This window comes from Thermobia domestica, chromosome 14 (assembly GCF_964235325.1).
Source record: "Thermobia domestica chromosome 14, izTheDome1.hap1.1, whole genome shotgun sequence".
In the NCBI taxonomy this organism is placed as follows: domain Eukaryota; kingdom Metazoa; phylum Arthropoda; class Insecta; order Zygentoma; family Lepismatidae; genus Thermobia; species Thermobia domestica.
In genome coordinates, this window is record NC_137467.1 from 75,655,187 (window position 1) to 75,668,566 (window position 13,380).

At 32.5% G+C, this 13,380-nt stretch overlaps 1 protein-coding gene across 1 annotated transcript in view; it reads left to right on the forward strand.

Annotated features, from left to right (window-relative positions):
- The window catches only part of Tsp68C (Tetraspanin 68C), a 64,194-nt gene extending 59,113 nt beyond the window's left edge, over nucleotides 1-5,081 (forward strand). Inside the window, exon 6 of the mRNA XM_081738358.1 lies at nucleotides 4,937-5,081. Coding sequence (XP_081594484.1) covers nucleotides 4,937-5,080 — 144 coding nt within the window. The 3' untranslated portion in view covers nucleotide 5,081. The remainder of the gene's footprint in view (nucleotides 1-4,936) is intronic.
- Nucleotides 5,082-13,380: the final 8,299 nt, after the last annotated feature.

Below are 13,380 nucleotides of genomic sequence, written 5' to 3' on the forward strand. Positions count from 1 at the left end.
CCCCCCTTTTGGCCCCCCTGAATAAACAAGTTATAGAAAGTATATTACACAAAAGTTTTCTTGTAAGAAGCAACATGAAGTAATTAATAAAACAAAAAAGTTGTGTAAATATTTACAGCATAATATATTGTACTTTCATTGAATTGTCAAAAAAAGACAAAAAAAAATATGTAATACTTCGACATGTTGATTTTAAGTTATAAAAATTATTTATAATAATAATAATACTTTATTATTGAGGAAACTAATATACAACTAAAACCTTTTATAATATACTTTCCAACAATTAAAAACATGAAAAACATAAAACGACACAAAATAATTAGTAAAACAGAAAGCTTATGTAAAAATTGCACACACTACACCGATACTATGAATACATAGAATTGCTCTTAAAAAATATAACTTATACATTAGTAATACTCTTGACGAATTGATTTTTAATTTGAAGAAATTATTTGCTAAAAATATCAAGTATTGAAAGTTTTACCGTTTAAATACTTCTATATATTGGAGTACCAACCAAATTATAGTTACAAGAAAGAAGTCGAAAATTTCTGGGTTATAAGATGGAGTTCTGGTGAGATGAGATCAACCTTACCGTGAATTTTACTGTGGATAAATTTGATCTGCTGTAGATTTCTTCTTTCAACGAGGGAAATTAAATTGTATTTCAAAGAATAGTATCATTGGTTAATGTATTAAGTTTAAATTTAAATCGAAACCAAGCCAAGAACGAAATTTGAATAGCCTTAATAACTTGAAAGATTGAGATCAAATTCCTATTACATATCAAAGCAGCATATTCTAAATGGGATCTGTCATAAGCACAATAAAAATTTTACACATTAAAATGTCTTTAAAATATCTTGCATCCCATTTAATAGGACGTAAGTTCCTTCTGGCTTTTGACAAAATATTATTAATATGTTTATTAAACAGTGATTTATTGTCCATAACAATACCAAGATCTTTGATAATTGAAACAATTTCAATGATTATTTATTTTGTACTAATAAATTGATATAATGATTTTCCTCAAATATAATACTGTTTCAGTTTTATTCATATCAAGAGGTAATATATTATTTTTATGCCAGTCACATATTAAGTTAATATCTGCTTGTAATACTAAATGATGCTTATTTTTGAATACTACAAAAAATTCTTAAATTCATCAGCATATAAAAGAAAATAATAATTCAAACAATTACCGATGTTAACATACATAATAAATAACAAAGGACTCAAATTAGATCCTTGTGAGACACCAGAAGAAATATTAGACATAGATTATTTACAACCTCTATACTGAACCACAAATTTACGATAAAACAGATAAGAGGCAAACTAAGGTATTAAGGACTTAGGAATAACAAAAAGACACAGTTTTTTTGAGAAGAACACGATGAGAAATCTTATCAAAGGGAAATCAAAGTAAATAGTACCCAATTAACCTTTATTAGAGCCCACAGGAGTAACAAAAGTAAGAAATCCATTTAAATTTAATTCGGTTGATTTACCTTTTATAAAGCCATTTACTCTTTATAACTCCATTATTATTATTATTATTATTATTATTATTATTATTATTATTATTATTATTATTATTATTATTATTATTATTATTATTATTATTTTCGAACTAAATGTTGTACTATGTTATGAGTTAGTGGCACTGCTACCTTTATGAGAGTTACTTCTTGGCCTTTTCTATTGATGATAGCGATGTCAGACCTGTTTACAGATACCGTTACATCCGTTCTGATTTCCGATCCCAGTACAGTTTATGCTTGTCGTTTTCAAGTACTAAATCTGGCTGATCTTTGTGGTATGGCTTAGTATCGGTGATAATTTCCATCTTATGTGCCAGAAACTGGTGAGTGTTATTGCAAGGTTGATGTGTTGTTTCAGATAGTCTGTGGGAGGCATTATGCAACATGAACCTATGATGTGTTCAATTGTTTTTTATGTATCTCCATATTTTATACATTTTTCATCCGATATTTCTTGCTTTAATATGTATTTCAGTAGTTTTTGGTTGATATCACTCTGTTCTGGATGGCCATCATAAATTCTACTGATGCCGGAACAAGAGATCAGTTTTGTTGGGCCAAATATTTGATTGTCATTTTTCTGTATTGCTGCCTCCTAGGTTCCGTGGAGTCCTTTGTGCTCTCCATTTGCTGTTTTTGTATATCTGATTCATGGTGTGTGGTGAACTGTTTAGGCTAGATGAAGTGGTGTTGCTGTTGCGTCTGGATTACATATAACATGAAACAGCTGGTTGGTTTCTTTTTGTTGATGAAATATTGGGGAACGTTTTCAATCAAGTTTTAGTATCTGTGATACCGTACCAATACATCCTTGTTCTGTGGGGAGTGTTATTCTTACTATTGCAGTTTTTGGCTGTTTGATTTTAAATTCTGTCATTAAACTTCGGATCATTTGTGTGAAATAAGTCAATTTCTGTCCATTTGATTAAGACAAATGAATATATGATAAGGAGTACTGCAAATGTGTTAATGTTTTAGCTTGGGCTAGCACTAATAAGCTAGATTCTGAGTATCGCCTTACTTTTTGGTTGGAAATCTTTCTGTAATCGTGTGTTTCATTGTGTTCTGTTCAATGCCTTGGAACCTGCATTATTCCTAGGTATTTGTAATGTTTTCTTTTTTTAAAGTCTTCTGTTCTGTGTCTTTGTCTTGTTTCAATAGTTATGAGTTGGTATCAGTTACATTTGTCTAGTAATCCATGTCATGACAGAAAGCTGTTACTATTTCTAGTAATTTATTTAGTTGAGTTGGGGAGTTGGTGTATAGCTTTAAGTCATCCATACACAGCAAATTGTTATTTTACATGAATCGCTGTATGATTTTAGCTTAGAGCTACAGGCAGTGTTGGCTAATGATCTACTGAGAGTTTGGGAGCCATGCAAAACCAAGAGAGACTGAGAGAACCGCCTTGGAAAATACTTCTGTTTATATTTCCTTTTCGGGGTACTATCTTGTCCGGATCATTGTAGAGATATACTCGTAGCTTTGTGGACCATTGTTTCATAGCTGCTTCCAACAATTTGATGATTGTGAGATGTATTTTATACACTTATAGTATGTCCATTCGATATAAATATGAGATTGAATCAAAGGCTTTTTGGTAGCTTATAAATGCTACAGTTAGATTTCTTTTCTGGGATTTTGCTTGTTCAATAATCGCTCTATCTATTATTATCTGGTTCTTATATCCCTTTCTGGCTTTGTAGCATTCTTTACTCATATATTTGTACATATTAGGTTAACATCTGATCAGCCTGAAGTTTGCAGGACTCTTAGTGTCTGTGTTTCTTGATAGAATAAATGCTTTTCCTTTGTTAGGAAGCTCGAAATGTCCTCTGTATTTTGAAAATCTGGTTATAACACCTAACGATGCTGCTGTGTAGTGTTTTGAATAATTTGTACCAGAAATTCTGAATATGGTCGGCCTGGGGATTGCCAATTTTAGATTTTTCCAGTTGCTTGTTTGACATCTGTTTCTGTTATGTGAAATGGTTCCATAACCTTGAATTGGTTAGGATCTGATTGTTTCTTCTTTGAGAGTACTGCTTTTAGTGTCATCCTAAATCTGGGACTGGTACCTGGTTATTTCATTGATTGCTGATAGTTGTATTTGATTATATGTGTGTGGTTCCGCGTAGCGTAGTCGCTAACGCTCTTGCCTTCTGTGCGAGCGGTCCCGGGTTCGATTCCCGGTAGGGGCACTCGGTCGAAAAAATGTAACAAGGTTTTTCAGGCCAGCCGTCCTGAATGAGAATTTTTAACATTTCAAAGAATCTTAAAGTGCTCTATTATGTTTGGTAACAAAAATTAGTACTTTTACATTAAAAAAAATCTTACAGTTTAAATTTTTATTGCATCATAGTTATTTTTACTTTGTTAGACGTATAGCTTGTCTACATTGACTAATGTCAATGACACTGAAATAATTGTAAATTTATAAACTAATCAAGTATTTATTTACAATGGTTTATTTAGAATAAATAATTTCTAGCTAATGTCTTTTGTATTTTGACTTATGTAATGGTTTTTTACAAACTTTAGTTTCAAGTCTGTTAGTTTATCATGGTTAAGCTATATATTTTATATTTATTAGTAACTTTTAGCTGGAAACAAAATAGAAACAGTACTCGTTCTTCTCTATCTGACAAGAAAAGTCTAGAAGCATTTCATCCTCTTAGTAAATTAAACTTGTGGACTTTTATAAATAGAGCCCAGATTGATTTTTCATTTCAATATTTTTAAACTGAATTCTGTTCGGAACTTTATGTTCCCACAGAACTTTATGTTAACAATTTATCATAAAACAACCACACAGTTTAATTAGTTACTTAGGAATACATTGTTACAACATCGACATCTAACATTATTTTTTTACGAACAAAGAATGTTATATACCCTTTGTTGCAACAATACATTAATTTCTATAGTGGCAAATTAAAATGTGTATGTTATCTTATACATATATATGAATCGGCTGACATAAACATCAAATTATTATAAGAGTTTTTTTGTTACATAGAACATGAATGGCTCTGTCGTTTACGCATCGGAATGACCTTTTAAAATTCGTTTGCATCCATTCCAATGGGTTGGTGGATACATTTTATTTTAACGTGTTTTGTGAAGAGATGGACCTAAAGATCCGAGGACTTTTTTTTATATAGATAATGAAAATGTCATACACTTGCAAGAACATTTGGACACGTTTTTAGCATGTTGTCAAAAAATTGTTCAGCTAGGGTTGAGTATTTAAATACCAGTCTGAGGTATTAATATATGGCATTGTAACTCTTGTTAAAATTTAACCATAATTTATAATAAAGTAGATGGTATTTGTGTCTAAAATTTAGTAATTATTAATTTGTAACTTTCTTTTTCAGGGCTGTATGATGAAAATGGAAGCATGGTTCAAAGAACAAGCTTTACTATTCATTACGATAGGGCTTGGTGTCTTGGTGTTGGAAGTGATAGTTTTAGCAAGTGCAGCCATGTTATGTCGAAATTTGCACCGTTTGACAGACTGAAGATGGCTGGAGCACCCACAGCAGTCTGCAGTAGAACTTACAGAAATCGAGGACACGTCATCAATGCGCAGAAGAGATGGGGAGGTTGCTAGAAGTTCACGAAGCAGAAGACAGGATGAACAAGAACACGAAGAAACCGAGGAACCAAAGGTAGACGCAAAACAATCAGAAGAAAGACTGAAGCATCACATTCGCCAAGAATACAAAAACAGTTCGCGAAGAAGTCGTCGAAAAACGCCGAAAATCAATTCTACAATGAATTCACCAAAAAGAAATCTAAACCCAATGAGTCGTCGTTTGTCTTTGTACGAAAAGAATGCCACGCGACCTTATATAGCTAATACATATAGAAACAGTGATGATGACGATGATGATGATGATGATGAAACGAAAGTGAAAAAGACAGTTGAATCTGAATGCATGATGTGGTGATGATCTCATGAAAATAAGTTATTCTTTTATTTGCCGTGTTGCCTCGATTTAATTACGTGTTATAGTGTTGGTGTGTCCTGTCTTGATTCTCATATTTCTGGTTTCTGTTGTGTTGGTGCCTCACTTTCATTTTAATTTCCATCAAGATAACTATTGAAAGTGTTCTATACTATTATTAAACCATCGTATCTTATTTTCAAAGCAAGTACAGAGAGTGTTCACATGTGCTTTGTTTTTTTTATATACTTTATAATCTACGTAACAATAAAGTGGACTAATATTAGGTCAATGTTATGTTGAGCTTGACTAAATAAATTCTGTGCCACTTGAGAATTAGTATTGAGCAAAGAGTTTTGTTTTATCAAAATAATATTGAAGTATTCAACACTGTTAAACCAAAGTGTATTATTTACAAAAGCAAATACTAGTTTTGTTTTACGTGTGTGCTCTTTACGACTCAATTACCACATAAATTGGTCAGAATTGGGTTAATATTGCGCAAAACGTCGGCCTTAATATCGGTGCTATTAAGAATTAGCACTAAAATATCACTCAAGTTTCCACCAAAATATTAATTTATTATTTTGAACTATACGTTCAATTGTGTTCAATTTATTTACCCATTTGTCATATCAGTTGTCCACTCTTGATCCACTCAATTTTGATTGAAAGTGCTAGTCCGTAATTAGCATCCAATATTGGACTAAAGTGCTAGTTCGTAATAAGCATTCAATATTGGTCCAAAGTGCAAGTCTGCAATTAGCATTCAATATTAGATTAAAGTGCTAGTCCGCAATTAGTATTTAATAGTGATTTAAAGTGCTACTTCGTAATTAGCATTCAATATTGGACTGAAGTGCTATTTTGTGATTAGCATTACGAATGCAATATTTAACTATGAATTGAAGATAATATTAACTATGCCAAATAAATTGTATTATTTTATTAGTTTTATGTTATTGAAATAAATAATTATGTAAGTGGATATTTTCCTGTGTTGTAAAACTTTTACACGAAGCAGTGTTTCATATTTCACTAAAACGATGTGTGAATAGTGACATTCTGGTACTTATAAACAAATCTCCAGTGACGTTATGCAAGTGTTTTTGAAGTGCCATTTTTTTGTGTTATGATATGTTCAGTGTCTATATAAAGATGGAAAGTTAAGTTTCATATTTCGAAGAAGAAAGTATGTGTTGTGTTTGAAATATGCATAGTTTCTGATTAGCAGTCGTAATGAGTGAATGACTATAGTTTTTTTTTTTTTTTTTTCAATCGCGAACCTAAATGAAAACTGAAAATTTGTGTACTGTGTTTCACAATATGATTTTGTTTATTTATGATTGTGATAAACATGTATGTATTTTGTAAATTTACATTTATCTTTTGTATGTGTCAAAATACATGAATTTAATATTAATATTAACCTTCGAACGTTTATTCGAAATCTTCAATTTATGTTGTGACCCACTCATAATTTTCCTATTCTTTAAGTAATGAAAAATAAGAACTATTATCTTAATTGGTGCAGAAATATCAAAGATAAAAAATATATACTGAAGTTTAAAAATGTCGAAGGTAATATATATTGCTGGAGGTCGGTGCTCTCCACTCAAGACCACATGACTGTTCGAGAGTGAAGGAGTTTGTAGCTGTTCTGGGAAGCGAACTGAATGGTGTAGTGGTTAACGCATCAACACAGTATTGTGGTGTACTTTTCTATTCTGTTGGGGTGTAATATTAAAATTCTGATAGCCATAATGTCATTAGCAAATGTAAACAAATTATCTTGGCAAGAGTATTGGATATCCAAAATGCCTGTCACTACTAAATAAGATACACCTTTAGTTAAATTATGGAAACGTGAATATTTAAATGATGTAAAAAGGGTTGCTAGTATATTTACAATGATTTATTGAAATATGATAAGACTAATTAAATGAAGTTACAAAATTAATAAGTAATTAATAAAGATAACAGAAGTGAATCTAATTAATTGAATATTATGAAAGTGAGATTTAGATGGGAGACATTTCCTATTATACCAGCCATACACTGACGTATTTTTCAGCCGTAGCCATAAAATTTCTTGCGCTAGTCTTGTTAGCAGCTGTCAATACGTTAGTGTATGGGACCTGGCGTACGTTTACGTACCGAATTTTCATACGCTGGAAAAGTCTGGGTGCTTTTAACTTCGAGCGTAAATACGGCGCGTAAAAACGGCTCAGATGAAAGGGTTTTCGAGCAGCAGGTGGTCTCTTGCCCTTTCCACGGCCTTCTCCCTGGTCTGGTCGTATTGTTTTCAGAAGAGAAAACCTGTTCTTGAATTGTCCTCGCGAATCGTTGCTGAGGTTTGCTGGTAGACTCACCAGAAATCTTCATTCCAATCTAGTTTCAGTCTTTCTATACAATACATGATTTCGGCTAAATTAATATTTTCTATTGCACAAAACGAGATATTATTTCCTAATTAAAATTCATAATTAATTTTCAGTACATAGAGGAAAAGGTATTTAATTCCAATACTTTCTAATTAGAATTCCCAAATGATGAGAGCTCCTCCGTGGCTATATGATCAGCGTAATCTTCTCCGGCGCAGGACATCCTGTTCGATTCTCGGCAGAAGCTCACGCAGTTTGGATCTCACTTCTCATATAGCCTCGCTGTCTGAGAGGTCGCTAAATTCAAACCCAATCCAATCGAACATAATGTCTTTCGACTACGAATTTAACATTAAATTTAATATTTGACAATTAGCCCCCCCCACACACACACACAGAGAGAGAGAGAGAGGTCAAGATGGTTATAAAAATGAAGTCACACCTTTAGAGTTGCTCATATTCTAATGTTAAAAAAAGAAGTATAACATGACTTTTAATAGCATGTGACCAATTCCCGCCAAACTAAAAATGTCATGCTATTTAGAAAAGAGAGAAAGCAAGAGAAGGGAAAGAAGGTTAGGGCAACCAACAGTAGAGTATGCAGGAATTTATTTCGGGAGCGATCCAAACTCAATATGAGGGTATTTTATATTAAAATTCCTAAAATTGTCCCTAAAATTAGGCTAAATTTACACAAAAGTCGAAATTTCGGGGGGGTCCGGGCCCCAGGACCCACCCCCTGCGTACGTCCCTGGCAACAAACATAAAATGTTACTTCCAGACATACTTTCTCGTTCACTTGGTTCTCTCCGGTCGAATATGAATAAAAATGTCCCCAGTAGTAAAGATAAATTACATTTCACTCTTATGAAGCACACTCCTTCACTAAATAATGTTCAAATTCAGCTTTCTGATATTTTGTTTTGTCCCACGCTACCCGTACAATATTTTTGAAAGAAATCAGTACCAGTATAGAGGCTACAGGTACCTACTAGGTATATTTAAGAATAAAAAGTAATAATTTTGACCTTCAACAAGATATTATCTCGATATCTGCCTGATAAAACAGCAAAAAATTGCGTTTGACTATCGAAATTCGGTGAAAATTTTTTGCTATTTCGACCACCTGCTGCTTGTTATTTTAAGTACCTTCTCAATTTTACAAGAACTTGTAACAAAATAGGTTCAGAAAATCACAATTTTTTTTCCGTGATCTTAACATTACTTGTGAAAAAGAAAATGTGAGAAACCGCAATACATGGCCTAATGTTCCTTTCTTTGTGAATTATTTCAAACCTCAGATTGTACATATATTTAAATTTAATAGACCTAATAATCCTATTTCACCATTAATGCTCACATACTAAGTCTAAATAGCACAATCATTGTACTGCTCGCTTTAGTGTGCTTGCTTTTCAGCCTAAAAGTTCTAGTTCAATCCAGGGTACCAGCTATGTTGAATATTTTTCAACATTTTATTATATCTCGTCATGATGGGGGACTGTACCAACACTTATTTGAGAAGCTTAAGTAGACTCAAAACAGAACATACCTAACACCAAAATTGAAATGACACCCATTTGCAGGAAACAGGATTACACTCATAATAGTTCATGTTAACTTGTAGTATGCCATTAAAGCATTTCTCAACTTTTGTGGTGTGGTTACTATCAATTCTTCCCAGATAAACGTTAACTTAAGGTCTATTATCACAAAATATTAAATAACAGTGACTATCTGACACTTAAATAATTTCTTTCACGAACAACTCAATCATTTTACTGAGCTCCTCTGTGGCTAAACGGTTAGTGTGCGTGTCTTTGGCGTGGGAGATCCGGGTTCTTTTCCCGGTGGGAGCTCATGTGGTTCGGATTCCACGTTAATCAGTAGGTCTCGTCTCATATAGCCTCGCTGCTGAAAGGGACGTTAAATTCAAAATCAACTCAACTAAATCGTTTTATTATGTTTATAAGTAGCATGTCCATCAGTGTCAGGAGAATTTATATAATAATTGACACAACTTCTTACTTAATAGTGTTATTTTTGTGTCATTTTTACTACCAGAGCTTCGAAATTAATTGATATTTAATTGTTTTCAGTTTCGTATAACATACGTTTGTTTACGTTTTTCTTTTTACTTTCTGCTTAATTCCTTATAACTACGCTTTCTTACAATGAAATATGTCTTATTCAATGAATACAAGAACTATGAGTATTAAAAACATACAATTCGACGGATCTTTACACTGAGAAAACTGAAAATTTAAAATAAAACAAATTGTTTATTTTCTGAACAAGTAAATTGAAGCATAATGGTAGATTGCTTCAAATCATTGGTTCATAAGTTGTGAAACAAATGTAATAATAATAATAATAATAATAATAATAATAATAATAATAATAATAATAATAATAATAATAATAATAATAATAATAATAATAATAATAATGATGATAAATTTAAACGAACGAATGGATTTGGTTCAAAGTGTCTTTAATGAGTTAACAGTTTAAACTTCATTTGAAAAAGAAATCTGAACTAAGATTGGGTAGCTCAGTTAATTTTAATAAGCAGTTGGAAGCTTGTACCAACATACGGTGTATAGTGAAATTTAAACAAACCAGTCGTTCAGAATAGTTTGACTTTGTTTGAAAATAACCTAATCTGAGTTGAATTGGAGAATAGAGTGTTGTGAATAGCTAATGTTTGGACCGAATTTGACTAAGTTCGAAATTAAATAAATTAAGGTCTATATTGTGGTAAAGCTTCGTGATAATATGCCAAATATCATAGCTACGCCAAATTCATGAAACAGCTATAATCATTTGTAACAACTTCACATTTTATTATTTGCAGTTTCTTATGTTCCCATATAACATACACGTGCAAACCTTTTTTTAAAGACAAATTTAATATTTAGTATACTAAATAACTATAATAATTTTAATCAAGCGTTAAATTTATCTTACTTTCCGTAATCAATTGTAGTTGCGCAAAAACACAGATCTATTTGCTTGCAATGGAAAGTACCAGTGACGGCAATTGGATATGAACACTAAAAAGGGGGACAAAACACTACTAATAGTAAGGGGGCATGTAATTAGGTTATAGTGTAAAGCCAAAAAAGTGGGGGCAGCAATTACCTTCACGCCCCTAATCGCCGATGGATTGCACATTTGTTAATAATATTCCTAATTTAAGTGAATTTTAAGACTTTGTTGAGGAATAATTTTAATAGTATTTAATTAGATCTATACGCTTTTATTTGAATCACTTCACTTCAGATTTACAATTAGTTTCATTATATTTTCATTAACTGTTAATCATCCAACGATGCATTCAAACGTAGAATATTCACTAATAGTCATTACATTGGCCAACAACTTAAATTAATTTGTTTATAATTAACTAAATTATTTTTTAAAAAACACCAAATTTGTTACATTTAATTTGAACATGTGGTTTGGTCCAGTCATTTGATTCAATCATTTTTTTAATTTAAAAGTTGATTTACATCGATCAAAAGTGTCTGCTTACGTGTCAAAAGCTTTTCAGTAGACCTTACATTGAATGCTGTAAATTTCTTATATCTTATACACTAACATGAAGGCGGACATAGGGCGTATTGTGAATTATATACTCAGAAAAAATGTATGTGGCGTACTTAAAAACGTAGGTTACATGTGTAAATAATGTAGTTTTAGGACTTAACGTACAGCAAATGTATAACTGAAAAATGTACATTTTATACATACTTTCCGCATACATGTTTCGAATAAACGTACTTTCTGTACGAACGAAAGAACTGTATATAGGTGGTCAGGATCTCACATACAGATATACGCATGTAACATACAACTAGCGTATGTAACATACGTATATGTATGTGATATATGGAAGACTGTTAGATGTCATACATCCTGCAACGGCATGATGTAACATCTAAGCGGGGAATGTCTGTAGCATATGGATAACGTATGCTCCGTGCAGGTTTCTGTAGTAAACATAATGATTCCGTATAATTGTACAATATACCGCTGTCCGGATAACGGACTTTTCTCAGTGTATTAATTAATAAGAATTTGCGCCCGGTGAAGGAGAATATTAAAAGTTCGAAAAAGTACATATAATATATATTACAATTGTATGTATTGTATATATTGTATATATATTACATGTATGTATGTATGTATGTATTACATGTATGTATGTTTAGAAGGTGGATGAAAAACAGAGCCGTAGCTAGAGATTTCGGCGCCAGGGGCGAAGTAGAATTCGGCGCCCTTACACTCACCTTATCAAGCTTCCTTCCTTCCTTTATTTATTTATTTATTTATTTATTTATTTACAAATAAGAGAAACAGTTATTCTTGTTATGCTACGTTGAATTTTTATCATCCTGCTTGCACAGACTATTGCAACAACCGAAAGTGATCATTCTCTATTCTTTTACAAATAAAAGCTGTTTTCAAGAGGCTTATTTTGGACTTTTTGTTAAACTTACAAAACTGCCTTTGATGTACACAAATCTACTTTGAGAAAGTTATAAAAATTTACAACTTTTTACGTTTCATACTATATATAAGAAATGAAATTTTAATACGTTAGAAACTACGTGATTTAAAAATGTTCGAAATGGGTAACAGCATCAATTTCCAGTAATAATTGTAAACTTTTGTAATTTTATTCTGTATGTGACCACATAAAGAAGATTTTAATTTTGATCGTTTTACGGTCAAAAATATTTTGTGAAATGTAACGGAAACTCTGAAGAGACCTTCTTTGCAAATTTCTTAATATTGATCGATGGAGGTAAAGAATATGTTTAATGTTCGTACTTGAAATCCAAAATGTAGTTTGGCTACTACATACACTATGTGATCAAAAGTATCCGGACACCCAAAAAAAAACATAACGTTTTTCATATTAGGTACATTGTGCTGCCACCTACTGCCAGGTACTCATTATCAGCGACCTTAGTAGTCATTAGACATCGTGAGAAAGGAGAATGGAGCGCTCCGCGGAACTTACGGACTTCGAACGTGGTCAGGTGATTGGGTGTCACTTGTGTCAGAAGTATGTACGCGAGATTTCCACATTCCTAAACATCCCTAGATACACTGTGTCTGATGTGATAGTGAAGTAGAAACGTGAAGGGACACGTACAGCACAACAGCGTACAGGCCGACCTCGTCTGTTGACTGACAGAGTCCGTCGACTGTTGAAGAGAGTCGTAAAGTGTAATAGACAGACATCTATCCAGACCATCACACAGGAATTCCAAACTGCATCAGGATCCACTCCAAGTACTATGACAGTTAGGCGTGAGGTGAGAAAACTTGGATTTCATGGTCGAGTGGCTGCTCATAAGCCACACATCACCCAGGTAAATACCTCGCTTGGTGTAAGGAGCGTAAACATTGGACGATTGAACAGTGGAAAAACGTTGTGTGGAGTGACGAATCACGGTACACAATGTGGCCATC